This window comes from Pteronotus mesoamericanus, unplaced genomic scaffold (assembly GCF_021234165.1).
Source record: "Pteronotus mesoamericanus isolate MK-2021 breed Mesoamerican mustached bat unplaced genomic scaffold, CSHL_Meso_final contig_182, whole genome shotgun sequence".
Classification (NCBI taxonomy): Eukaryota; Metazoa; Chordata; class Mammalia; order Chiroptera; family Mormoopidae; genus Pteronotus; species Pteronotus mesoamericanus.
Genome location: NW_026555078.1, coordinates 27,967,815 through 27,994,867, shown reverse-complemented (window position 1 = coordinate 27,994,867; position 27,053 = coordinate 27,967,815). Strand labels below are relative to the sequence as shown.

At 33.8% G+C, this 27,053-nt stretch overlaps 1 protein-coding gene across 2 annotated transcripts in view; it reads left to right on the top strand.

The window, feature by feature from the left end:
• Positions 1-27,053, top strand: part of MNAT1 (MNAT1 component of CDK activating kinase) — a 167,354-nt gene that overhangs the window by 37,598 nt on the left and 102,703 nt on the right. Inside the window, exons 1-6 of one of the 2 annotated variants that reach the window (XM_054567474.1) lie at positions 4,907-4,962; positions 6,695-6,847; positions 8,751-8,824; positions 18,430-18,533; positions 22,044-22,184; positions 26,699-26,824. In XM_054567474.1, coding sequence (XP_054423449.1) covers positions 4,952-4,962; positions 6,695-6,847; positions 8,751-8,824; positions 18,430-18,533; positions 22,044-22,184; positions 26,699-26,824 — 609 coding nt within the window. In that variant the 5' untranslated portion in view covers positions 4,907-4,951. Of the gene's footprint in view, positions 1-4,906; positions 4,963-6,694; positions 6,848-8,750; positions 8,825-18,429; positions 18,534-22,043; positions 22,185-26,698; positions 26,825-27,053 lie in introns of those variants that run through there. The other variant, XM_054567473.1, reaches the window with a different exon arrangement.

Sequence of the window (27,053 nt, the reverse complement as noted above, 5' to 3'; positions counted from 1 at the left end):
TTTATGCTGAATTCTAACTACTAAGGATATTTCCATACTAGTCTAGGCCTTACAATTTTTTCTTTTAAGAAAAATTCTGTTGGTCATATATATTTGAATAATTAACTAAATTACTAGACTGGCTTTACTAATGGAGTTAATAACTTATCCTCTCATATTCTAACAACTCAAGAACTCTTATCAGAAGTAATGCTTATTAGCATTAAGGTTACCAAGTTTTTTTTGAGAAATAAATCCTTTACCTAGAATATGCCCCTGTTAATGAAAATGGAAAAATATGCACTAATTGTGTAAAATGCCAGAGTTTAGGATGTTGGAGATTGCTGAATATTTAAATTATAAATGGAAAATATGTAGTCTTTCTTATAGTTAGTCTCTGGACAATTTAAGAATTATTTGGTCAGATGGAAAGGATTTGATAAATGTAGTGCTAATAATTATTAAACATTTACTATGTGCTAGATAGTGGTTTAAGTTTTTTTAAAACATGTAATAACTAATTGATTAGATGGCCACTTGATTTGTTAAAAGGTTTGAATTTTCTATCTTTAGTAGTGAAATTTAAAAATAATTGTCCCTGCCATTAAAAAAATAAAAAATACACAAGTTTAAAACATGACTTAGGTTTAAAACAATCTGGGACACAAGTCTCAAGCTTGTTTATTAAGTTATTAATTGATTTTCCATAGTGTTTGTTGGATATTTCAAATGATTAATTGAAAATGTTAATAAATGTTGATCAAACTTTGATATACTTTGCTTTCAAGTAACAAAAATAAACACATTTTTAATAGGCCTTCTTTTAGAGCAGTTTTTGATTTACAACAAAATTGAAAGGAAGATACAGAGATTTCCCATAAACCCATTATCAATACCGCTTATCAGAATGGTACATTTTTTACCAAGAGTGAACCTACGTTGACACATCATTACCCAATGTCCATAGTTTACCGTAGGGTTTAGTCTTGTTGCTCTGATTCTACAGAGTAGGGAAAAGGTAAGTTTACAATTGTTCATATGGAAAATAATACAATAATAATACAAGAATAAACTCTGTATTTCATGTACTCACAGCTGTCAGCCTACTTTTGTCCTACCCTTTATGGCTTTGGACAAAAGTATAATGATGTATATACCCATTATTATAATACAGAGTATTTTCCTGCACTAAAAATCCATTGTGTTCTGCCTATTTCTCCCCCTGCTCACTGCAGCCCCTAATCTTTTTATTGTTTTCACAGTTTTGCCTTTTCTAGAATGTCATATAGTTAGAATCTTATTCTATATGGGCTTTTCAGATTGGCTTCTTCTTTTCATGGTTTGATTGCTTATAGCTTTTTCGCACTGAGTAATATTCCATTGTTGGGATATTGCAGGTTATGTATCTATTCACCTACTGAAGGATATCTTGGTTGCTTTCAAGTTTTGGCAATTATGAATAAGCTGCTATAAACATCTGTGTGCAGGTTTTTTTGTGGATATAAGCTTTTGCTGTTTGTTTTAACTTCTTTGGGTAAATACTAAGGAGTGTAATTACTGGTAAGAGTAAGGTAATGGTAAGACTATGCTTTGTTTCATAAATAACCACTCTTGTCTTCCAAAGGGTCTATACCATTTTGCATTCCCACCAGCAGTGTATGAGACGTCTGTTACTCCACAACTTTGCCAGAGATTGATGTTGTTAGTGTATTGGATTTTGGCCATCCTAATGGATATGTAGTGTATATTGTTGCTTTAATTGCATCTTCCTGGTGACACATGATGGGGAGCATCTTTTCATATGTTTATTTTCCATCTGTATATTTATTTTTGGTGTGGTGTCCATTAAGGTCTTTGGCCAGTTTTTCAATTGGGTTGCTTGTTTTGTTGAGTTTTAAGAGTTTTTGTATATATCAGATAACAGGCTTTTCTCAGATGTCTTTTGCAAATATTTTCTTTGTCTGTGGCTTGTCTTCTCATTCTCTTGACATTGTCTTTAGCAGATCAGAAGTCCAGCTTCTCAGTTACTTCTTTCATGGCTTTATGCCTTTGGTGTTATTCTAAAAAGTCATTGCCATACCCAAGGTCATATAGTTTTTTTCCCTATGTTGTACTCCAGGAGTGTTATAGTTTTGCATTTTACACTTAGGTCTGTGATCTATTTTGAGTTAATTTTTGAAGGATATAAGGTTTGTGTGTAGATGCATTTTTTTCAATGCGTGGGTGCTCAGTTGTTTTCAGCACCATTTATTAAAGAAACTGTCTTTGCTCCATTGTGTTGCCTTTACTCTTGTCAAAGATCAGTTGACTGTATTCATATAGGTCTGTTTGGAGCGACTCTACTTGTTCCATTGATTGATTTATCTACTCTTTTACCAGTACCACACTGTCTTGATTACTGTAGTTTTACAGTAAATCTTGAAGTCAGGTAGTAGCATTAGTCCTCCAGCTTTGTTCTTTTCAAGTTTATGTGGCTTTTCTGGGCTTTTTGCCTCTCTATATAGACCTCAGAATCAGTTTGTCAATATTCATACAATAATGTGCTGGGAATTTGATTGGAATTGCATTGGTTCTATAGGTCAAGATGGGAAAAATGGACAATTCAAAATATTAAGTCTTCTATTCATGAACATGGAATATCTCTATTAGTTATTTTGATTTTGTTCATAGGAGTTTTGTATTTTTTCTCATATATATCTTTTACCTATTTTATTAGGCTTTTACCTAACCATGTTTTGGTGCTAATGTAATGGTATTGTGTTTTTAATTTTAAATTGCACTTGTACATTGCTGGTATATAGGAAAGTAATAGACTTTTGTATTCTGCAACCTTGCTATAGTTGATTAGGTCTAGGAGTTTTTTGGTTGATTTTAAAAAACTTTCTACATTGATGATTATGTCATCTGCAAACAAAGATAGTTTGCTGCTGTGTCTCTGTGCCACACCATGTCTCCTCACCTGTCTGCCCCTCCTACCTGTGGATGATTGTGGCTTCTTTAAATCCTTGGTTGTCTGACTTCCATATAGTTCAATTTTCTAGCAGTTTTGGCTGTTACTTGTTTTGAGATTTAGTTGTAATTCTTTCTGTGGTTGCACGAGGAGCTGAAGTTTGTCTACCCACACCTCCACCTTGACTGGAAGTGCAGATTACTAACTTTTTAATGTTCAAAGATACGGCTTTACAGTCAGTAACCACTGGTATAGAAAATTTAGGCAGCATATTTTGGGAGAAAAATTTCCTTAGTAATTTCAGCTCCTACCTTAGGAGTTTAGTACACATGGGTTTAAGAAATACAATTTTTAACGGAAGTTACCCCTTGGTTCCTAACTTTCAAGACCATAGCCCTCTGTTTTGAATTGTTTCCAGAAGCAAAGGCGCAAAAGAAGAGTAGAAAGTGCTGATAAAACTAGATTACTTCAAAGAAAGCCTTAAATACAGAATTTGTAATTATCATTTGCTAGGTTTGTTAACCTATTCTAATAATTATTGAAATTCTGCATGGGATATAATCACTTGAAGAAGTAAAAGCAAACAGGTTGATTAATAATCTTGACAAAGAGATATAAATAGTTAAATATTCTTGAGACAAGGAGATAAAATCTCAAACTAAGTTGTGCAGAGGGAAAAGAGGATAGGCACCATTCTGGTTTTTAAAAACAAGAGAACCATACAAATGTCTTGGGGAATGGGTAGTGATTCAGGATTTCAGCTTTTTCATCAAATTTTTCTTGTTCTGCATAATGTAAGGTTTTTTTGAAAAAACTCGTAGCACTTTTGGAGGCAAAAGATTGCCCACATATTGCTGTTTTGATTGCTCTGTTGCCAGATGAAGTGAACAACAATGGCTAAGTTTTCTTAATTTTTTTTTTTTGTATCACTAGTTTTTGTATCTGTAATTTGTAAATATATATTGTAAATATGTAGAAAAAGTTATGGCCACATAAACGCTAAACTTAACAGTAGTAATCCTACCTGTGGGAGGTGAGGTATGGTACAGAATGAAGTAGAGCTTTCAGTTTTTTCTCTATGTACTTCTATATTTGAGCTTAAAAAAAGGAGTTTGTTCTTTCAGCAGATAAAATTGGAAAGGGAAAAAATATAGGAAAATAAATTATTCTTTTAAAAGAATTACATATTTATTTATTTTTTTATAGAGAAGGGAAGGGAGGGAGAAAGAGAGGGCATTTCATCCATGCCAGAGAGAATTGATTGGTTGCCTCTCCTGTGTGCTTTGACCAGAAAACTAGAACCCGCAAACTAGAAATGTGCCCTGAACGGGAATTGAACTGGCGACCTTTCGCTTTGCAGGATGACAACCAATAAACTTAGCCACACTGGTCAGGGCAAAAGATAAGTTATTAAAAAATTGTTTTAGTTTATTGTTTATACTATTATAGAAGTCCTTATCCCTCCCTCCTTTGCCCACCTCCCCCCGCCCTTGCCTCCCCTTTCCTCTGGCCGTCACCACTTTAATACTGTTGAAATCCATATGATTTAAGGCAGATTTTTAAAAAGCCCCTGCCCTAGGAGTTCAGTACACACAGACGTCTCCAGAGATGGGGAACTGATGGTGGAAACAAATAATGTGTTATGTTTTATATATAATATACTTCAGAAATATTAAAGTTTCTCTATTACCTTGTTGACTGAATTATCGATGGGGGTGACTGTCCAGATTCTTGAAATACAGAATATTATTTGTAGCGCAGTAGTGTTGAGTATTTCAGAATGCTTCTTGCTTATAAATATCTGCAATCAGGTTAGTTATAAAGTATGCTTATTTTTAACTTCTGTAGTTGGATTTAATTTCCTTTAACCACAAAGATTAGGGGAAATGTACCTCTCTCAATCTTCCCGATCCCAAAGTGAGTTTCTTGGTGTTTGTTGATCTTTATAATGACAACTGTGATTTCTGTTCTCCTCTTAGGGATTTTTTTCCCCTCTATATTTTGATGGCATTATTAAGATAAATGATGCAAAGGTGAGTGTTAGTATTTTATTAATAACCAACTAATTATGATAAAATTGCTAACTTATTAATAAGGATTAAAAGTTTTTATCTTCCTGTTTCATTCTTCTCATTCGGCATATTCCATAAGTCAAGTACATACTTGGGAAAAATCAGCTTTTCCCTTATCATTAGAAATTTTCTTTTTCTCTCTCTCTTACATTTTTTTATGTATAGTTTATTGAGTACTTATTAACTATCAGGTGCTGGGGATAGCGAACAAGATAGACAAAATTCCTGCTATCATGAAGTTTACATCCTAGTGGAGGTTTCAGAAAATCAACACATAAAGACTTTCAGGTAATGCCAAGAAAGGAGTTAGGTGTGGCCCTAACCTAGATGGAGATGGGCAAGATTACAACTGGATGACTATGTACCAAAACATGTAAATATTTAGAAGTCATGAATCAGCCCTGGCTGGTATGGCTCAGGTGGTTGGAGTGTCATTCTTTAAACTGAAAGGTCACGGGGTCGATTACCGGTCAGGGTGTGTGCCTGGGCTGATGGTTCCGTCTCTGGTTGGGGTATGTCCCAGAGGCAACTGATCGATGTTTCTCTCTCACATTCATGTTTCTCTCCCCCATTCTCTCTCCTTTTCTTCCCCTCTAAATTCAATAAGCATGTTCTCAGGTGAGGATCAAAAAAAAGTTAGGAATCAAGGTACATTTTTGGCACAGTCTTAGTTTCCATTCTGCATCTTGAGTTCCCTGTTGCCTGCATTCTCAAGAACCAAAGACTAAAGGAGTTGCTCTCTTCTCCAGCCAGCCTTTCTATTTGCTAGTCTGATTAAATAGCATGAATCTGTTGGGGCAGGACAGGGATGATTGGATGGTACCTGGACCTACCTAAAACAGTATGGGAACTTGATCCTGTCAAATCCCCAGGAATCTGTTATAGAGAAGTTAACCTCTCCAGCTCCTCACTTTTCCCCACTCAAGACTTCTAAGCTCTTCCCCATATCGAACGACGCAAGAAGAGAGGATGCAGACATATGGGAAACCTGTGTAGGCAATCACTTTGGTGGATTTGAGTTGGCCAATTTTGACTGATTAAAGTTTTTGTAAATAACCACTCTTTCTAGGACTTCTTGGGCAGAAGCTGTGGTAATTTTCTCCTTTCTCTGCACAATGGTAACAGTCAGTTTTTCATCCTCTGGCTTGGGGGTCCTCCTTCAGCTAGCATTTCTTGTAATTCTCATTTGCTTAATTGCTTACTGAACTTTCAGAAAACTTCCTTACAAGGCTGAAAGGGAAGAAAAGATCTGGCCTTAGTGATTGACTGAAGCAGTGCTCTCTAAAGTATAGACCCCTGACCAAGGCTTTTCTTGCCTGGTTCTAAGGATGATGCTGGACTGAAAGCGGAGGTGACCATGGACCAGTCTTTTACACGCCTCTGTGACTTCTCCCTATCCTGCTACCTCTGAATCCTCCCAGTCCACAACTCTGTTTAATTTGTAAATTTGTTTAATTTGGAAAACCAAATTGCTATCCCTTGGAATACCTATGTGTGAAAAGTAACCTCTGAATGAAAATTAACATTTTCCAAAAATTTTTCTTAAGATCTTAAGTAGCAATCACTAATTTTCCACCCCTAAAAGCCTGCCCAAACAAAAAAAAAACACCACCACCAAAACATAAAAAGGCAAACTATGTACAGACTTGTTGCACTCTTGAATACTAGCTTATATTGTATTTTCTCTGTACAGGTGTGAAAGTTGTGTGGATTTACTGTTTGTGAGAGGAGCTGGAAACTGTCCTGAGTGCGGCACTCCTCTTAGAAAGAGCAACTTTAGGGTGCAACTCTTCGAAGATCCTGCTGTTGACAAGGAGGTTGAGATTCGGAAAAAAGTGCTAAAGATGTAAGTATTACTGCTTGACTGATTCATTCCACAAAGGGGACTTAAATAATTATTTCAATAATTGATATGATATCATTACTTGGGGATTGTAAGGTGGGGAGTTTGGCAAATGAATAAGTAAATATAAATTCATCTATGTATTTGTTCAAGAAACATTAAGTTCTTCGAGAACTCAGGAATATTTTCTAAACTTTGTTAGAAAAGAGCAAATCCTCTTGATTGATGGCTTCACAGTTCATTTATTTGCTATTTTTTGCATTAATTTACTTAACAAAGGTATATTGAGTACTTCGTAGGCACTAGGTGTGAAGTGAGTGAAACCTTGTCCTCAGGCTTTTACAGTATGGTAGCATAGGGTAGCACAGAAGTAGACAATTTAAAACAGTCAAGCAAAACAAGTATGGGATTATAAATTGAGAAAAATGCTGTGAAGTTAGTGACTGAATGTTGGTGTGGGTCAGTGATGTCAGGTAAGGCCTGAGGAAGTAACGTTTAAGTTGGGATTTGAAGGCTATTAGAGAAAATCATTTGTTAGCTATTATTTATTTTGATATATATCTCTAGGTATGTGTGTACATATATTTTTAGTGTCTAATTTAGCCCTGGCTGGTGTGTCTCAGTGGATTGAGTGCCGGCCTGCAAACCGAAAGGTTGCAAGTTTGATTCCCAGTCAGGACACATGCCTGGGTTGCAGGTCAGGTGCCCAGTTGGGGGCGTTTGAAAGGCAACCTATCAGAGTATCTCTCACACATCAGTGTTGGTTTCCATCTCTTTCTCCCTCCCTCCCCCATCTCTAAAAATAAATAAAACTTAAAAAAATAATTTATAATTTATATTTTTACTCTTTGTTAATAGATTTGGGTTTCATTTCACTTGTCTTCTTGGTATAAGCCACCGTATTGTTTTTGAAGTTTAAAGAATTAATATATATTTATTATTGTTTTATTTATTTATTTATTTTGGTAGTTAGGTTTCAACCTTGGTCATCAGTGTTTTGGCAGCATCTTTCTAGCTTTTTAACTAGTGTTATTTTATCAACTTCTTAAGCTGCTCTTTTATTATTTAGATTACTTCTAGAAGGTAGTCTCTTAGATCCTTGTCTTTTATCATTAATGGCAATGGTTTTCTAATTTTTCACAGGTATATTAAAATATTTACAGATTTTCCTGATGTAGCATTACTTAGACTATAACTGTCATGAAAAATAAGAATGAGTTTTTGAATTAATTTTTCACTTTCTGGAAATTAATGAATCCAGAAGAAGTAAACAATATCATGATTTCCAGTGATAGACCTGGTTTAAACCCATTTTCCATTCCTTCAGGGTCCTAGTTTCTTTTTCTTTCCCATAAGTCTTTTTTTTTTTTCAAATACATTTGTCTCTGCCTTTCCCCCACCACCTTCCCCTTCCCATAAGTCTTAGAAGGATTTTGTAATGTACCACTCTCTTCTGATTCCAGCTCCTTTTCTGTAGTAATGTGAATTTAAGAACCAACATTCTTTTTTAAAAGAAGATCATATTTATTTATTTTTACAGAGAGGGGAAGGGAGGGAGAAAGAAAGGGAGAGAAACATTGATGTGTGAGAGAAACATCAATCAGTTGCCTCTTGTGTGCTCCTAACTGGGGACCTGGCCTGTAACTCAGACGTATGCCCTGACCAGGAATCGAAATAGCAACCTTTCAGTTTGTAGGACGATGCCCAACCCGCTGAGCCACAACCAGTCAGGGCAAGATCAACATTCTTGGTCTAGTTACAAACTGGGTGTCAAGAAAACAGTATTTTACATAATAAGTGATCCTTTTCTATGTATCAAATATGAATTAAGTAAGAATAAACAAACTAGGTGGATAATATTGAAAGCAAGTGATATGTGATACGTTAATTTTTTCTTCTCTCACAGTTACAATAAAAGAGAAGAAGACTTTCCTAGTCTAAGAGAATATAATGATTTCCTGGAAGAAGTTGAAGAAATTGGTAAGTTTTTAATGCTTATACTTTCAGTGTTCTAATGTGTGCTTTTATCTTTTAGATGCCTAGGAGGACACTTCACAACTTGAACAAATTTAGTTGTGATAGCTGATGTTTGCCTAATTACTTTCTGTTGCACTTAATCATGTTTGTTATATGGAAGGCATACTTAAGGAAAGAACATACTTAAGTAGTAAATATTTTGTCTTAGGAAAAATGTGAAGAATATCACTGTATAGCTGGGAAAGAAGGGTGTATCTGTATATATCATCTGTATGTTGTTGATGTATTAGAGTTAACAAAGGAAATAATATTCAGATTTTTAAAAAACAGGGTTTCTATTAACTGTATCCATGGTACTAAAGGCATATGTTGTCTATCATCATCATGCTTCGGTGCATATAGTAGTTCCAAAATACTTTGAAACAGTTTACTGTTGAAGCATCACTCTGTTATTTAGTGCCATCTAGAATCAGGTTAGAGTAATCTTAGTGCCTTTTATTTCTGCTATGATTTGTTAAAAGGATATTTTCATCCAAAGAAAGTATTGTTTCATTTTCTTATGTAAGATTTCAGAGTTGTTAAAAAGCCTGAGAGTTGTTATATATCAATTAAAAAAAAATCAATGTTGTTTTTAAAGTTGCCATAATTATTACTCAATACAGGCTTAGAAATGATACAAAAAAAATCATAGACTGTAAAAATTAGAATGAGACTAAGAGAAACAATCATTTTTTCCAAGCTATACTCCCATTCTTATTTAAAATATGATTTTAATAAAATTGATTATTCTTGGTCAGGTTTATATATGGTAAATTTTTAGAAAATTTAAAATCCTGAGGAATGGAGTATTCTAATTCCTTTAATTTTTTTTTTTTTTTTTTTTTACTAACTGAAAAATTAACAAAATCTTTGTTTCAACTGTTACTAAAACTTTTCTATGATACCCAGGTTTGCTTTATGTGTCATAGCATATTTGCTATGTAAAGAACATAATTTAGGCTTTTTCTGGGATCTCTTAGTGCTTTGGGCCCATTGCTTTTTCATTGTAATTGTTCATTGCACTTTGAATGTAATCTTAGGAGCTATGCTAAGAATGGCTATGGATTTTAGCTGAAAAGGTGGTGGAATTGGGACAACGAAGGCCAAGTAGAAAAGTTATATAGACGGAGACAAGAAACCAAAAAGAAATCTGCAAGCATGCAGATGTGTAGAAGTCTGGTTATACAAATAAATATTAAGTATAGGAAAAAAGTGTGGTCAGGCAATTAAGAGAAAGGAAATCATAGATGTCACAGAGCAAGTTGAATATATGGTCACAAATCCAACCAGGCAGTCATGATAGCTAAAAGAAATTGATGGATAAAAAAGGTGGGGAAGAAGGGCTCTTGATTCTGGAACAAGGTTCTTATTCAGTCGTGATTTAAAAATATATATTTTTGCTATGAGATGAATTAGTTGGAAGATATGAACAGCCTGTGGCCCATAGTTAAAATGAAGTTCATGTCCAGAAGTGAGAACTAGGATTGACAGGTGAGAGCAGATCTGCATAGTAGGGCTATACAACATGTAATCTTTTACCTGGAAAAGTAACTGGCTCAGAGCTTTTAATTTGAAAGTGATTTTATGAAGGACTATTTTCATTTGCAGTACGTTGATACTTTCTTAACCTCCATTCAGTTGACTCATTGGGGTAACTGACATTTCCCAGTTTTTCTGTAAAATATATTGACTATTGCCCAAAGCATAATGAATATAGGATGAATTCTGTCCATTAGAAGATGTCCTCAAGTACACTTCTGTACTTCTTTAACCAGTTCAGTTATACACCCAGAACTGCATGCATTGGAAACTAAACCTTATGCCAGTGGTACTTATTGTAATTGTGTAATTTAGTTAGGTAGTTTATAAGATTGGGAAAAATTGCAAAACTCCATGAGGATTCTGCTTCTCAAATTCTCGGTCCACTTTTAGAAAAACAAAGTTAACAATATAGATGACAGGTGTGATTTATATATGGCACTCCAATTAAAGACTAGATCTTGGCTTATGTAAGTAAATTGGAAAATGACTGTACACTTACTATATATGCTTTAAGTTAAAGTGCTCAGGAGTCTGTATGTTTCCTTTAAAATAATTATCTACTAATTCTGATTATACTGGGTAAAGAGCAATTCTATTGTATTTGAAGATATTGGTGAAGTTTGGGACCTAGTCTCATGGACTTACAGTTTATTTTCCAAACTTCAGCTCAGTCCAGCAAATACTAATGTTCTGTGTGAACTGCTTTACTTGCTGGGAACATAAGATTTTGCTTTCAATAAGTTCAGACTCTAAAGGGGAGATAATTATGTGAACTAATGACTATAATTTAATATGAAGTATAAGCATTTATTAAGTGTTATGGAATACAGATAACGAAACAGTTCAGCATATAGGAAGTACAGTTATAGCTTGGTGAAACTCAGAGAAGAGTTCACATTTGAGTTTGATCTTAAAAGATGAGTAGGACCAGGTGGAAGGAGGATGAAAGAACCTTGTAGCAAAAGACAAAGTCACAGAGATACACGGGTGTTGAGCATGTTGGAGAATAAGCATCTTTTATAGGTAGATAGAACTGAAGAGTGACTAGAAATGAGGCTTGAAAAACAGACTAGGCTGTCAGGGTAAGAATTTATTTTATGATCAAGTGAGACAGTGGGATAGTGTGTTAGAGAAGTGGAATAATGACAGGAGATACTCAAGGTTGGGAGACCATTTTTAAGAAACCATGAGGAGAATTTGGATGAGAAATAATGTGAGCTTGTAGTAAGTAGCAGGGGTGATACATAAAGGTGATGTTTTAGAGACTGAATATTCAAGGGACTATTTTGTTGTAGGAAAGAACAGCAGAGGGTAAATTAAAATATGTTGACCTTGAGCAGTTGCCTAGTATTCATGAGGAAAATAAAAGCTGGAGAACAGGCAGTGTTTTTTATTGTTTTGTTGGGTGGAAAGTATAGAAATGAGGGAAATACTAGTTTTAGCCTTTTTAAGTTTCTCTGGATGTGGTTCTACCACTTAGTTGTGTGTCATTGTTTTCATTGTTGTGGTATAAATAAACTTCCTTTAAAAATCTTGTTTCAATAGCTCTTTGTGTTTTATTCATGCTTTCAAAGATGATTAGTTAGATGTTTGTTATATCTGTATTGGCTATTTCCTTGTTAATCAAAAGCGTAAAATGTTGGTTAAAAAATTATTTTACTGAATTTATTGAGGTGACATTGGTTAATAAAATCATATAGGTTTCAGGTATACAATTCTATAATACCTCATCTGTATATTGTATTGTGTGTTCACATTCAAAGTCAAGTCTCTTTTTGTCACCATTTCTTTCCCCTTGACCCTCTTCTACCTCCCCCACCCGCCTTTCCCTCTGGTAATCACCATACTTAAAATGTTAATTTAGTAAGAGCCAGACTGAGCTGTACTCATATTTGAGATAATATCAAATTATTATATGATATTATCTCATATAATGATTTTTACAACTCAAAGGGAGACAGACATTTTTATCCCTATTTTACATATGGAGATGAGGCAGGGAGAGCTGAAGTGTTGTGCCCAACATCACACTGCTAGTAAATAACAGTACCAAATTTTGAACATAGGTTTTTCTGACTCAGAGCCCATGAAAGTGCTTGTTAGTGTTTGAGAGTACTTAATAGTCTGAGTCTAGAACATGGGGTGCTGATTGGTGGAAAAATGGGAGATAAGAGAAGAAAAAGTATATTGTGGCTGTATTTTGAAGGACCTTAAGTTTGAACTTGATCTTACAGGTAGAAGGATTCCCTTGAAGATGCTTAGGCCTGGAATTAAGGAATAGAGTTGTTATTGTTGCTTAGGAATCAGTGTTTGAAGATATATAAATTGAGGACTGGTCATTTTATATAAATTTCATTATATATCCTTTGAACATCACAAATGTAAAAATGTAAAAATTTTAGAATTTGCATAATGGTAAAGAAAGTAACATATAAGAGGCACACATGAAGATGATCTTTCTTATAGCATTAACAATAGGCTCTTTTCTGTGGTTATGACAATCTAAACATAAAAATTCTTGTTCTTTGGCCCCAGGGATTATCTCAAAGGTTTGTTCTTAGTTTCATAATAAACAGATTATTCTTTTGGTTCAGGGTATTGCTTATTTTAAAAGGGTGAGAAAGTCCTAAGGGCTTTAATGATAAATTCTGGATGTCAAAAAGACTTTAAAATTGTACTTAACATTAAATCTTTCAGAAAACACAATAGGTTTTTTGTTGGCTTTTAATACTCAACCAAAGACAGGTCAACATCTGAGATAAAGGGCCAACTGATTGTAAAGAAAATTATCTTCTATTTCTTTTTCTTCAAGGCTATTATATGACAGCCTGATTCATTGTGGCATGAATAAGACTTGCTTCATCTGAAAAGCTTTTAAAATAGTAATTCACTTTTGTTTGTTTTCTTCTTTTTAAAGGTAGAGATTTGTATTATTTATGATTATGATTCACATCTATTACTGCTGTTACCTTTGCTTTCTAAATTAAAAAATGAAATAAATAAAATATTTTGATTTTGTTGGAATTCTTCAGTTTTTAATAAGCATAAAAGAAATTATGTACAAACAGATTTCACTTAGAACTTAATTTACCTATTTCTGGGTTATATTTAAATATTTGATTTTTATTTATTTTTAGAGACGGGAGAAGGGAGGGAGAAAGAGAGGAAGAGAAACGTCAGTGTGCAAGAGAAACATTAGTAGGTTGCATCTTGCATATCCTGCAACCCAGGCATGTGCCCTGACCAGGAATTGAATTGGCAACCTTCGGATTTGCGGGATGACCCCCAACCCACTGATTCACGCCAGACAGAGCATTTCTAGGTTCCACTTAATGGAAAGTTTAAATCAGTAGTACCCGGTCTTAACTTGCTGATAAACTGATACTTTTTCTTAAATTGCTCTAAACATTATGTTGAGTTCAACATAGAATATCAATTTGATTACATTTACTTCTCAGTAGGGTCATACCATAAGAAAATAAGATTATTTCTATAATTTTACATCTGCTTATTTTGCCATCTGTATCATTCAATTCTATTATTATAAAGGTCATTTCAATTAAATCTATAATTATACAGAGAATTATAAATGTTAGCACTGGTTTATTTCTTTATATTTTCCTCTTGTGCTAATTCAACAAATATTTCTTAAGCTCTTAACAGATGGGAAAGCCCCCAACCCCTTTTTGATAGACTTTATTTTTTAGAGCAGTTTTAGATTCAAAGCACAATTAATCAGAAAGTATGGAGTTCCCATTATACCCCACACTGCACAGACTTAACCCTTTACTGTAAACATCCCCTACCAGAGTGGTAAATTTGTTGTAATAGATGAACTTACAGGGACATTGTCCTAAGTCCATAGTTCACATTAGGGTTTACTTTTGGTGCTGTCCATTTTATGAGTTTGGGAAAATGTGTAATATTGTATTCATTATTATATTGGGTTGGCCAAAAAGTTCATATGGTTTTTTTCATAAAATAAAAGACACATTTTTCATTTTCACCAATAACTTTATTGATTTGGATATTTTGAGTCTGTTGGCTATATCCAACGTGGTATACGTTGCTTGTTCTCAATTGGTGTCTCGATTTGATTGCTATCAAATTCAACTGGTCTACCCAAACTATGGAGCATCATCCAGAGAGAAATCTCCAGTGCGAAACTTCGCAAACCGCTTTTGACACGTTCGATCATACACTATACAAGTCTTTTTTTGTGTTTCAGTTGCATTTTTACCTTTCTTGAAATAATAAAGCATAATATGCTGAAAATGTTGCATATTTTCTTCCATCTTCAATATTTGACTACACAGAAATTCACTAATGTTGGTAAGTTTTTTTAAATGCATGCTGATATGACAGCTGTCACAATAAAATGTAATGAAATTGTTTCAGATGAAGTTCAAGACAACTAAGCACTTCTAGAGCTGTCTTACGGAAAAAACAAAATGAACTTTTTGGCCAGCCCAATGCTATTATATATGATAGTTTCACTGCCTGAAAAATTCTCTGTTTTCTTCCTATTGTTCCTCCTTTCCTCCTTCCACCCAGCTCCTGGCAACCGCTGATTGTTTTACTTTTTCCGTAGTTTTGCTTTGTCCAGAGTGTCATATAGTTGGAGTCTTATGGTATGTGGCTTTCTCAAGTTTGCTTCTTTTGCTTAGTAATATTTATTTATGTTTTCTTCATGTCTTTTCATGGTTTGATAGCTCATTTATTTCTAGTGCTGAATAGTATTCCCTTGTCTGTTGTACCACAGATTATTTTTAATTGGTAGCTGATGCCATTAAAAGGAAGGACAGTTTATTTCTTTAATAAATACTTTTCAATAATTAGTGCAGTGGTAAATGTTATTTAATGAGTGACACAAGGATACCTTTGCTTTTTGCTGTTATCACTTGATTGTATAGTGTTTTGTATTATTTAATTTTATGTGTGTAGGGGTGATCTCTCTAATAAGAATGTTCATCTTTGAAGGCAAGATGTTCTTTTGTATGCTCACAAGACCATAGTGTTGGGAATCTAATAGGTAATCATTCATTTTTTCCCCTTTCTTTTTTTCCCCTTATGTCTGGGTGATACAGAAATTGTAAAAAATATGATTTTTGAGTGCAAGATGAAGTACAAAGTAAAGAATGCTATGTATGTGTGTATGTATGTGTCTACATGTAAAGTAGAAAGACTTTTACATGAGTTCTAAATAATGTTTTCAACATTTATGAGAGAAGGAAGGAAACATTTCTCATTGGAAGAGTCGGAGAATGTCATGGAAAAGTATTTGGGCAGACAGGTATGTTTTCAGTAGTAAGAAAGGGGGATCAGACATTCTAGGCAGAATGGTGTGATCAAAGAAATTGGAACAGGAAGTGTGGGGACATTTGGAAAATGAAGAGCTGACTAGTTTCAAGGGAGGTCTTTTTTAAGGGGAGATGAAAGTAGTTATAGCCAGGTTGTTAGTTTAGATTATAGTCAGTAGTTGAATCCAGAAGGGTTCTGAATTTGAAAAGTGTTTTTTTTTTTTTCCTAGTAAAAGAGGAGATGACAGAGGGACTATAGTGATGGTAGAGGTGGAAGGTGGTATGAGTATGATTCAGAAATATTAGTCTGGCAGTATTGTGTATTGTGGATGCGGTTAGCATATAGGGTCAGATGTAAAGATACTGGACATAGGACGTTAAGTCAGAGATTATTATAAATTATTCAGGGAGAAGAAAATAGATCCTGGCTTGGTGTATTAGAAGGGTACCTTGAGAAAAGTACAGTTTTAAAGGGATTTTTGTGGTAGAAACTGCAGGATTCGGCAACTGGTGCTTGTAGAATGCAAAGGAGAATGGATTAGATGAATGAAGTGTTAAATCTTGGTGTTTTAGCCTGACAGTCCTATTGTTGACAGATAAAGAATTAAGTGGATAAAACAAGTGTGGTACATTTATACAATGGAATACTATTTGGCTGTGAAAAAAGAAAGTTTTATCTTTTGTGACGGTATGGATGGACCTGGAGAGCATTATGCTAAGGGAAATAAGCCAGTCAGAGAAGGACAAATAACACACAGAATTTCACTCATATGTGAAATCTAATGAACAAACTGAACTAACAAGCAAAATAGAGACAGACTCATAAATAGGGAGCAGGAGGACTGCTAAAGTGGGTGAGAAGGGTGTGGTAGGGGGATTGAGCAAAGAGAAAAAAGGACTCATGGGCATGGACAACAGTGTAATGACTGTTAGGGGGAGAAGGGGATAAGGGGACTAAATGGAAATGGAAAAAATACAATAAAAAAGATGGAAAAAAAAAGAATTAAGTGGTTGTAGATGTTCAGAATAGTGAAGATTGTGAAAGATTATTGGATTTGTTGGCTCAGTAGCTGGCCTGGTAAGTATAAGGAGTAAGCTGTGAGTGGTTGGAGGAGAGAGTGGAGTCAGACCACATGAACTAATGGATCAGAGTTGCCTATTTGAAAGGCCAGTGCTAGTCTTCTTCCCTGTTTTGCGTTGGGGCCAGAATGTAATTTATAGAGTATGTCCTACATTGCATCCTAGCCAGATTCCCTGGTTTACTGGCATTACTACTTTCTTTTCTACTTTGTAGTGAAAAAGCTGGAGAGGTAGCTAGAGGGCTATTGTGTTTCTCATTTTCTGTTTCTCCCAGAGTTTTTAAATTGCATATAATAGAATTGAGGATTGCTTTTCTTTTTCTACATAGCTAAATGAACCTGAATTTTTGATGTTCTGAAGTAAGTTGGCCTTTTGAGGAGATAAAAAATGGATGAGATTGGTCTTTTGAGTATGTTCAATAGCCTTACTCAACAAAATGGGTAACCCCATTTTGGGCTTCCAATATTACTTTTCAGATCTTATAAGACTCTAATCAAAAAGTCTAGAAGCTATTTTAGATGGCTGTTAGCTAAAAGAAGGAGTAGGATGCGGAAGGAATTTGTAGGAACACGAAGTAGAGCAGTTATTTAGAGCAGATCAAACCTTTTTATAGGATAAACAACAGGAAACAGTGGTAAGTAATTGGAAAAGGGGTAGAAGGGCTAGTAATGGATGGAGAAAGCTTACAGAGAAAGCCAAAGGAGGTCTGAATTGAATTATGGAAGAGGATAATCTTAATGATTTGGGTCCTTCTTTAGACACGCTGATGCTAAAACACTGTTAAGTAGTGGGGTAGTGGAGCAGTACTTTATAATGTGAATTTATGTTTACCAAAGAGGTTTTTTTCCTGTTCAGAGTGCTACAGCAGCTTTTTGAGAGAGAGAGAGAGAGAGAGAGAGAGAGAGAGAGAGACAGAGAGAGAGAGATAAATTTAGGTGGGAGCAAAGGCATTTATAATTCAAATTATTTTGAGTTGGAATTATTAAAACGCAGGTCTAATTCACTGAAAATTTGTAACTGTCGTAACTTGCCTCAGCAGCTTGTCTTACAAAATTATTTTGGTCCTAAGTTTGGTGCTAGTTTATCCTTTACCTTTCCTGTTAAATTTTAGCTCTTGTCTCTCATATTTTTCCAGATCTAGACTGGGAAATAATTCAAGCTTGTGACTAGTCATATTGGAGACCATTAGAGAATCAAAGAAACCTATTTTTTAAAAATATAAATTATATATGATATATTTTTTTCTTTGGGTTTTTTTGTTGTTGTTGTTTCTGGAGCACAGATTCTTTTGAATATTGATTCTGACCAATATAGTAGATTCCAGACTTATTCTTTTTATTTAAATTTTAATCTTTCTTTTGTGTGCTTTTAAGATTAGAGTGAGGACTATAAATATCAGATTTAATGTGATTATAGCACACACATACTTTGTGATAGTCTGACATTTCCCTTATATTTGGCTCAGAAAACATAATTGTTGGACTAGAGCTAGTCTCTAGAATAGGTAGTAGGAAAGAGGACACAAACAGAACTGTAAGGAATGACAACCTGATGAATTAAGAAGTCATTGAGATGAATATTTGGTTTTTACCCACTTAAGATTTTATTAAAATTATATTTCATGTCACTGTTTCCTTCTTGATGTAGTTTTCAACTTGACCAACAATGTGGATTTGGACAACACCAAAAAGAAAATGGAGATATATCAAAAGGAAAACAAAGATGTCATTCAGAAAAATAAATTAAAGCTGGTTAGTTGCTAAGTATTTTCTTTTGTTTTAGAAATGAATGCTTCTACATGACTTTTTACCTGTGTTATTAAAATATTTCTCTAACTAGTCTTTCTGTCTTCAGTCTTGAACCCTGTTGATCTGTATCTGCTTCTTGTCATCCTTCTAAACTCAGTTCAAATTTCTTTAATTCTTGCCAGTTGCCTTAGTATGGCACGAATTCCCTTAGTATATATGGTATGATAGACGTTCCGTGTTCTGTCTGCTTGCCTGTCCTGCTTTACTGAGAGTTTTTCCCTACCCCCACACTTCATGACTTGGCCACACCAAGCACTCCATGTTGATTCATGTCTTTGCATCTTTGTTTTTTGTGTATAAATGGCCGTTCCACTTTCCAATGGGGGTTAATACCTGCTGCTTAAGTCTTAGCTCCTCCTACATATATTAGTTTCCTAGGGCTGCTCTAACAAATTATTACAAACTGGGTGGTTTATAGCAACAAGAATTTATTCTTTCATAGCTCTGGAGGCTGTAAGTTTGGAATCAAGGTGTCATCAGGGCTATGTTCTCTCTGAAACTCCCAGGGAATCTTCCTTTTTGTTTGTTTGTTTTTTGCCTCTTTTAGCTTCTGGCGGTTGCCAGCAACCTTTGGCACTTCTCTGATCTCTGCCTATCTTCACATGGCCTTCTCCCCTGTGTGTCTGTCCAAATTTCCAATGGACCTTAATTTGTTTTACACATGTCAAGATGCTATTTCCAAATAAGATTGCATTTGCAGGTAGCAGGGGTTAAGACTTCAGTGTAAGAAAACCCTAGTACACTGTTGGTGGGAATGGAGACTGCTGCAACCTTGATTTCCAGCTGTGGAAAACAGTGTGGATGTTCCTCAAAAAATTACAAAAGAAATTGCCTTATGACCCAGTGATTCCCAGCAAATCTGGGAATATATCCAAAGAAACTCAAAACACTGATTTGAAAGAATACTCATATATGCATCCATATGTTTGCTGCAGCATTATTTCCAATCGCCAAAGTATGAAAGCAGCCCAGGTGCCTATCAATATATGAGTGGATAAAAAAGCTGTGAGTACATACACACAGTGAAATACTACTTGGCCATAAAAAAGAATGAAATCTTACCTCTTGTGACGACGGCATGGATGGACCTAGAGGGTATTATGCTAAGTGAAATGAGTCAGATAGAGAAAGACAGGTATCATATGGTTTCACTTATAAGTGGAATTTATAGAACAAAATAACAAATAAATGAAAAATGATGATTTCAGTGGTAGGAATTGTCGGGGATTTTTCAGCTTTATGCTTGGGAAAAAATTGTAATGATGATCTTTAAAGCTGTTGAAATTTGATGTAAGGGAGCTCTTATATATGGATTCTTCGCAATTTTCCTACGCCTCTGTGAACTCTCCGACCCGTGCAGGGAGGTGAACCTGGGATGCTTCTGGAATTTCTAATAAACTACTGGACTCATTCTTGTCCTAATCACTCACAGCATCATTTCTAATCTACTCCTGGAGGTGCTTTCACACAGTCTATTCCTCTGCCTTATGTCAAAAGCCCACAGGACTCTAAAAGGCCATCTGAAAAGCAAGGGAGGAAGATGTACAAATGGCCCAAAAGAGAGGTCACATGCCTTTGAGGAGAAGTCCCACAAGCCGAAAACTGCAGCTAGTCTTTTGAAACCCTTGTCCAGGCAAGACTTGGGGACTAAGAGTGGGATATTTGAAGAGATTGTTTGATTTCCTACTGTGAGGCACTCTGAAAAAAATAAAAACATGCTGAAAAAAAAAAAAGAAGAAGACTTTCATCATATATTTTGGGGGGACACACCCAACCCACAACACTCTGTATGAAGTCTTTTCTGACCCTACTTATTTTCCATCATCTCAAAAGAGAATTTACCTCTCTGTCAGTTCTGTTCCCACTGTAGCCTGTGTATTTCTCTAATACTTGTCATACTTAATTGCTTATCTATCACTGCTTTATTATGAAACTCAACTTTTTCTGTTTATGGGCCTCCAAACCAAGTAGTTCACTTTTCCAGCTCCTACACCTCAGCTCTTAACTCTTAACTTTTTACGTTTATTCCTATTAATCCTTCTAGATTAAATTTGAATTCTCTTCTCTGTTGAGAGCCTGAGTACTAGAGGAGAAAAAGTTTGTAGAATTATAGAACTTAGAACTTAGTGACTCATTTAATTTAAGGGGAATGGTGGGGTGGCGAGAGGGATTAAGTAAAGATAACTTTGAGGTTTCAGCTTGAGTTGACTGACAGATAGGTTTGCATTTAGCAGAAAAAGGCATATGGGAGGGTCATCAGCTTTGGGAGACCAGATGCTAAACTTCATTTTGGATATACTAAATTTGAATTATAAGTGAAACATCTTTTTTCCATGAGAACTTTGTTTTTTTTTGGGGGGGGTAGTTTATCTACTGTATGAAATTTAAAAATCCAACTAAGTGTTTTTATTATTATTTTACATTAAAAATACTCTTTTGTCTGAGGTCTCTGTTAATTTCTATATTATGTTAGTGATCACCAAATCCATTATGCTCTCTCCCCCTATTCTATATCTGCCTTCGGGTGCTATGAAATCACAATGTTCTGTTGAATTAAAACAGAAACATTACAACATTTTCAAGAGCAAGAGGCAAGGTTTTAAAATAAAGCCATTCAGATTTTACTGTATTTTTTTATTCGTAAGACTTTTAAGAGCAAAGACTTGGTATAATACTATGTTTAAATATGAGTTAGAGTTGGAATAAATTTTGGAGCCCAGAAGAGTTTAATATTTCTGAAGAACTGCATAAAAGAGGAATGAGTAGACCTGTAGTTAATTCTGTGTACATATTAACTTTGAATTTTGCAGTCCAGAAAGAGGACTCTTGAAATTTACATGCCCATGTTAGAAAAGTTAACTTCTAACATAATATTGGCAAAGGAAATTGTCAATATCCATTTAAAAAAATTATTTTAATGAATGCTTTTTGGAACTCTAGCATCATACAGACTTATTTTAGCTTGCAAAAAAGAAACTAAATGGCTGTGATAAGTTTTCATTATTTTATATGTTTGGGAAATTATTGCTGTTAAATAAGCCAGTCTTTTAAATGGAGCATTTCAGTCAGTAGTTCTGTGTGGAGATTGTCTGTTCATGTTGTCATGTTTTTTATTTTGTTTTGTTTTCCTTGTTAAATCCCCTAAAATGAATGACTTGAAACTGTCTGTAATCATTATAAATAAATTAACCCATTATTAAGCACAGATCCTGCAGTTCTGCAACTGGGCTTTATGTACTTTGTTTAGGTGTTTGTTTGTTTAGTGCTAGATGTCAATCTCTTTAATAGTAATATGTTTGCATGAAATAGAATGAATTTTAGTTCCTTCAAAATGGAGTTGCTACATTATTAAACAATAAGGGACTAGTGTGTTTTATGCTTCCAAAAATGTGCTATAAGATTGATGTTGGTTACTAAATTTATTTCATACCATATATAAATGTTCTGTTTTAGACTCGGGAACAGGAGGAATTGGAAGAAGCTTTAGAGGTAGAACGACAGGAAAATGAACAGAGAAGACTGTTTGTACAAAAAGAAGAACAACTGCAGCAGTTTCTAAAAAGGAAGAATAAGCAGGCTTTTTTAGATGAACTGGTTCGTATTAATGCCAAGTGTGATAAAAAAGTGATTAGTCTTCAGGGTTTGTGTTTCTTATTTATGTGACATTTAAGTGACATTTCTATAGTTTGTCCTGGCGTATCCAACTTCTATTCCTTAATTTAAAAAAATTGTCAATATACATTTTATTTTTGGAAGTGAGAGTAGTATAACTGACATAATCCAGTGTACTGTTAGTAGATTGTTTACAAGTTTCTAAGTTTACTGACTAAAACACATTGTTTTCAGAGCCAATGTTTCCTAATTAATACTGGTTTTCTGATAACTGGTTCATTTTCAGTAGTGACTCTGGTTATTCTGTGAGAACTATATTTCATATTTTAGCATGAAAAGTAATTAAATGAAATGGTAGTGTTTTGCCTCATTGGAGTTTTCCAGAAATTAGCTCCTCAAGTAGTTGACATTGTTAGATAACAGCAATAATAGTAACTAAGGTTTATGTAGTGTTTCATAGATTTCATATATTATTTGATACTTACAACTCAATGTGATACTGATTAACTCACAACTAGAAAATCATCCTCTCCAGGAAGGTTTTTTGTATTACCTTTCTTGTTTTGTCCAAATAATTGCTTTCCAAGAGGTGTTAAAACACTTAACTGTTTGGTTTAGTTCATACATTGTTTGTTATTTTTTGATTGGGTAAATGTATATCTGCATATTTTTCTACTTTACTTTTGCTCCAATAGCATTTAAGCCAGCTAACCAAGAATAAAAAGAGAAAGCAAGATTATTGAAATTAGAGATAGGTGAGAAAGTAAAGGAAAAGTATGGGTCAGGACCTTAATGAGGCTCAGACAAAAAATGCTTATTATCATAAACCATGTGTACTTTGTCTGAGAGGAATGTAAATTGGTTCTAAAACAGTGGCATATAAAATAGAATATGGTGTTTTCCTTAGCAACTTCCATTAATTTTTCTTAAAACTATTAAGTGGCAGGTAAGGCTTTAACACGTGAAATGACACATGTTGTGTTTTACAGTTTTTGTGGACATAAACCTTTAATAAATCAGTTAGTAAATATTGATGTTTAAGTATTTATTTTGTTCTTTCCTTCATAATTTTATACAAAGAGGAACATACTTGTCTTTGGTAGTACTTCTCCTCTATACTGTCAGTTGAATTAATTATAAATACAGAACTTAGACATAAGATGAAAATACACTTTAACTTTTTAAAAATGTTTCATCTAATATAGTTTTTAGATTTTTATCTTGAGGTTAGGTAGCTTTGCATAGCAACTATACTTGCATATTCTTTTAGTCCTCAAAGTACTATGTTTTGCTGCCTCATTGAGTTGCTATTGGCATGAAGCTCCCTTTTAATTCAGTGGGGCACGAAGCAAGATGTGAAACTGCCACTGTTGTACATTGTGTATAATCTGGAGTTAATATTGGTTTTTGTGAGGACCACCCCCCCACTTCCTGTTTTCTTCACCTGCAAGTCATTACTGCACATACTTTCTTCACTGTTTAGATCATGTAACATGGTAGTTAAATAATTCTTAGCAATTTACTGTATTCATTAGGACAATTAATTACAACATATTGGTTTAGAATACCAATGAAGTTTGAATTTCTGGTTTCTATTTAAAAATTTATTTTAAAGATTTTTACTTTAATTTTTGAATATTTAATTTCTTTTGTTAAAATGTTAACATACATTTAGTTTTTATGACTAATTGAAAGAATTCACTAAGTGCTTTTTATCTTCCTGAATCCTTATTAAGTAAAAGAATACATTATATTTCCTTTTCTATGTATGTTAATACATTACACTTTACTAAAAAAAGATAGCATTGGCATTGGTAAATATGCCTAGAAGCTCAAATCTTAGAATTATTCTCTGAATCTAATTTAGGCAACAAGTACTACTTATTAGAATATTTTTCCTCCTTTTTAAAAATTTGGTCCTTGTGTTAAAAGTGACTTTTTAACTTTTTGTAAAACATTGGCATTATATTATACTGTAGATGACAATTTTAATGGTATGGTCTTAATGTTTATGACTTAGTATTTACCATAATGTTGCCTAAAAAGTCCATTCATTTAATCCTAACTGTAAATTCAGGTTTTTGTTGTTGTTTTTTTTAAAAAAAAACCACTTTGGATAAAGATTTTAAACAGGTCCTGACTTAGTAAATCTTTTTATATTCCTGTTTGAAAATTCTCTTCAGTTTATGTCTGAAATTTTGTATGGGCTAATATTGCTGTCAAATGCAGTAGCTGATTTTTATTAGAAATATTGTTTGCCAGATGGCTTGCTTAAAGTCAGTTAAAATAATCTTTTAAAAATGGTCATTATAAAGCTTTTAATGAGTATTACAGGCAGTCTTATTAAAATTTCTTTAAGTATCAAACAAGGTACCTTCAGGCAATTAATGTAGGTTAGGGAACCTTTCAAGGTAAAATGGAAAGCTAAGAAGAATGAAATAATTTGAAAGGCTGAATCTGCATTTTATATATTCCCAGGAGGATGTGTGTTTCCCATAATTTATTTTACTCTATAGATTTTTTTGTTGTTTTTGTTATAGCTCCTGCTTAATTCTAGTTTAGCATTCCCAAAGATTTTCAGCCTCCAAAGTTTTTAGTGCTAAAGTGGAATAAAGTAGATTCGAGGTAATTGTATGCTATAGTATCAAAATTGGTTTTAGATTCCTAGAATGTTTATTTTTATTAAATTTCAGCTGCTTTACCAAGACATTTTAATAGGTAGGGCCTTTTATGTGAAAGTGAAACCAGGCCAAAATATTGATTAGCAGGTTTTTGAAGTGAACACATTGTCTTGCTTTTACACAAGAACTTTTACTTTTTAAGAGTAAATACCAGGTATGTAAGAGCATTTGAATTTACTTAGAATATAAATTGGGAAGCAATGTTTTAGCTTTTTAGCCAAGAAAATTAGTTTTCCTTCTGTTATTTTTTTACATATGAAAAGATAGTAATAGCTTCTAAGAGATATTTTGGGCCATACCCTATTTAAAATGTCCCATAATTTTACATTTTATTATAAAATTCTTAATGGAAATCTAGAATAGCTGCAGGGATTCACAGCAGTGCTGTTACTAATGCATTACTAATACTTTGTTTTATTATAGAATATGAAAGATAAAGTGTATTCTCATAGTATGTTTCATTCATTCCCCATTATTGCTAAAGCCAGGTTGCAAGGAGATTACTCCTTAACAAGGTTCTATTTTATAAATAAACTGAGTTCTTCCATTTATTTTTAAAAGTTTTTATCTTTGTAACACATTGCTCTTGCAGAGCACTTCTATTACAGTCTGGAGGTACAGATTTATTCTAGGACCATTCTGTTGAAATAAATTGGCTTGTTATTTGAATTACTTCTGTACTAGAACCCTAAAACAATTCCTTTAACTCTATCAATTAGCCACATATGTGCCTAAAAATATTATTAAGTTGTTAGATTTGGAAACAAAATTAGATTCTGCTCTGTTTACCTCTATACTGTGAAATGTTAGCAATATAGTCTTTCTTTTTTTAATACTAAATTATGGGTAGCTACTGTTTTAAAAATTTGTAGGCCATTTGAAGACTATGTTTATTTTTATAAGTAACCTTGATATAGGGGATCAAAATGCATTGTGCCCTTTATTTTTGTTTTCAGATATAGAAAGTAGTGTGTGTGTATGGATATGTATGTGTATGATTTTAGGCTTCTGAGCTCCCTCTACATATGCTTCTGTGTTCTTATTCAGCTGACAACTCAGAAAGGAAAAAGTCAGGATATCATTTAGTTTTGACTTAGCCTATAGCACTTTAAACATGTAATAGGACTTCATGTTAAACAGAATAAATAACAGCCTGCATATAAGAATTAGTCATCTGCTTGTGTTGTTAATATGTGTGTGTACAGATTTATGTGAGTAGTGGCCCTGATTTAGTATCAACATAGATATTAAAAACATTGACTATCATTTTGTTAAAAAATATTTAGACTTCATTTCTAAAAATAAGTCAATAAAAGAGAAAATAAATATACTTTTGGTTGTACTTAACAATCGTTCCATTGTGCAAAACAGAGCAAGGATCATTTCCAAACAGCCTCAGGTGAAATCTAATGGGAAACAATTTTAAACTGGTCTGAATTCACTGGTAAAAAGAATGTTTCTTAGATAAACATCTGATCTAAGTTATAGTACTTTGTACTACTCTTTTTGTGATTAGCTTCTAATTTTTTTTATTTTAATAAATATGGTTGGCATTGCTAGATGAAATAAGACCCTATTATATTTTCTTTAATGTGGATTTTATAAAAATAATTTTTTGCAGGTTTTGATTTATGAGTATAAAACAGCCTTTTCTTATTATGGAATGTTAAAATTTTTTGTAAAGTGTTCTCCATAAAGTGAATGTTTAGGTTGACATCAAATGCTTATGGAAAGGCATAATTTAAAATAATGGACCTGTTGCTCTTTAAGTTTTTTCTTTTTAACTTGTATGTTGCATGTTAACTTTTCCTACAGGAGAGTTCTGATCTCCCTGTTGCTCTGCTTTTGGCTCAGCACAAAGATAGGTCTACCCAATTGGAAATGCAGCTTGAGAAACCTAAACCTATGAAACCAGTGACATTTTCCACAGGCATCAAAATGGTAAGCCACATTTTAATTGATTTTTTGAAAGATGTATTTCCAGGATTATGCTTAATATTTTATATAGATTTCTACTGATAAGCTGAAAGTTTTAGATGTTTAAGAACAGTGTCTGATCTAGGCTAGATGTCTAGAGATAAGAATATGCACAGTGTGTGAGAAAGGGAAAAGTAATAAATAATTTTCCAAGTATGCAACACAATTTTGTTCTGTATAATAATGGTTTGTA